This window comes from Myotis davidii, unplaced genomic scaffold (genome assembly GCF_000327345.1).
Source record: "Myotis davidii unplaced genomic scaffold, ASM32734v1 scaffold120, whole genome shotgun sequence".
Taxonomy (NCBI): Eukaryota; Metazoa; Chordata; class Mammalia; order Chiroptera; family Vespertilionidae; genus Myotis; species Myotis davidii.
Genome location: NW_006294778.1, coordinates 4,393,853 through 4,395,027, shown reverse-complemented (window position 1 = coordinate 4,395,027; position 1,175 = coordinate 4,393,853). Strand labels below are relative to the sequence as shown.

The 1,175-nt window shown below is 49.5% G+C and overlaps 1 protein-coding gene across 1 annotated transcript in view; it reads left to right on the top strand.

Annotated features, from left to right (window-relative positions):
- STAB2 (stabilin 2) overlaps nucleotides 1-1,175 on the top strand; it is a 165,518-nt gene that overhangs the window by 76,773 nt on the left and 87,570 nt on the right. The window contains 1 exon segment of the mRNA XM_006769396.2: nucleotides 115-160. Coding sequence (XP_006769459.1) covers nucleotides 115-160 — 46 coding nt within the window.

The following is a 1,175-nucleotide window of genomic DNA, read 5'->3' as shown; positions in this document are numbered from 1 at the left end:
AAGGTCTTGAGGGAGGTTTAATAAAAGAGGGCTGGCAAAGCAAATGTTTGAGTTTGTTTTTTTGTTTGTGTGTGTGTGTGTGTGTGTGTGTGTGTGTGTGTGTGTGTTTTTCAGAGATCACAAAGGACAACTGCAACGGGACCTGCCACACCAGCGCCAAGTAGGTACCCTCTGGGCCTCCCCTGGGGATGATGCCAAGGAGATTCTCTCTTAAGAGTGTACATCCCAGGCCCTATCCTCAGGGGAGTGTTTTCCTGAGACTGTTTCTGAGAATTTAGGACACATTTAGTATGAAGCTAGAAGTATTTCTGAAGAGGTCGCCATCCACTTGCCAGAGCCAGCCTTTGAAACAAGCTGCCAGCTGAGTTACCTGGCACATTGGCAAAATGCCCGTCGTTGCCCCCAGTTCAAGCCACAGGGACACCTTCACAGTGGCCGGGGGTAGCCCAGTGGGCCTCTCGCTTTCATCAAAGCTTATTCCCAACCCACAGCCAAGATCTTCTGCTGCTGCTGCTGCTGAAACCGGTTTGGCTCAGTGGATAGAGCGTCGGCCTGCGGACTGAAAGGTCCCAGGTTCGATTCCGGTCAAGGGCATGTACCTGGGTTGCGGGCACATCCCCAGTGGGAGATGTGCAGGAGGCAGCTGATCGATGTTTCTCTCTCATCGATGTTTCTAACTCTCTATCTCTCTCCCTTCCTCTCTGTAAAAAATCAATAAAATATATTTTTTTTAAAAAAAGATCGTCTTCTTCCCTCTTAGACTTCATGCTCCTAACTCCCAGCGGGGCTTAATGGGTTAATGAATGACGAGCCTGAGCCTCATAGCTGGAGTTAGGCATGAATTCAAATCAACCTCTGTCATTGACCTCAAATCAGTGATTTGATGCCTCTAAGCCTCAGTTTCTTCATCTGTAAATGGAATAATAACCCCTACTCGTCAGGGCTACTGGATATTGTGTAAGTGACATGAAGTCATGTGTGAAGCACAGCCCCTCACACACAGGAAACTCTCTGAAGAGGGGTAGCCCATCCCCCATCCCAGGGCCCATGCCCACATACACATTCTGGTTTGCCTAATAATGATAGCAATTTTAGTTGCCTGTGGCCAAACTAGGAAGGGACTTTGTCCCTGAGCCCTTAGGCAGGACCTCCTAGGGTGGGAGGCGGGGGGGGTG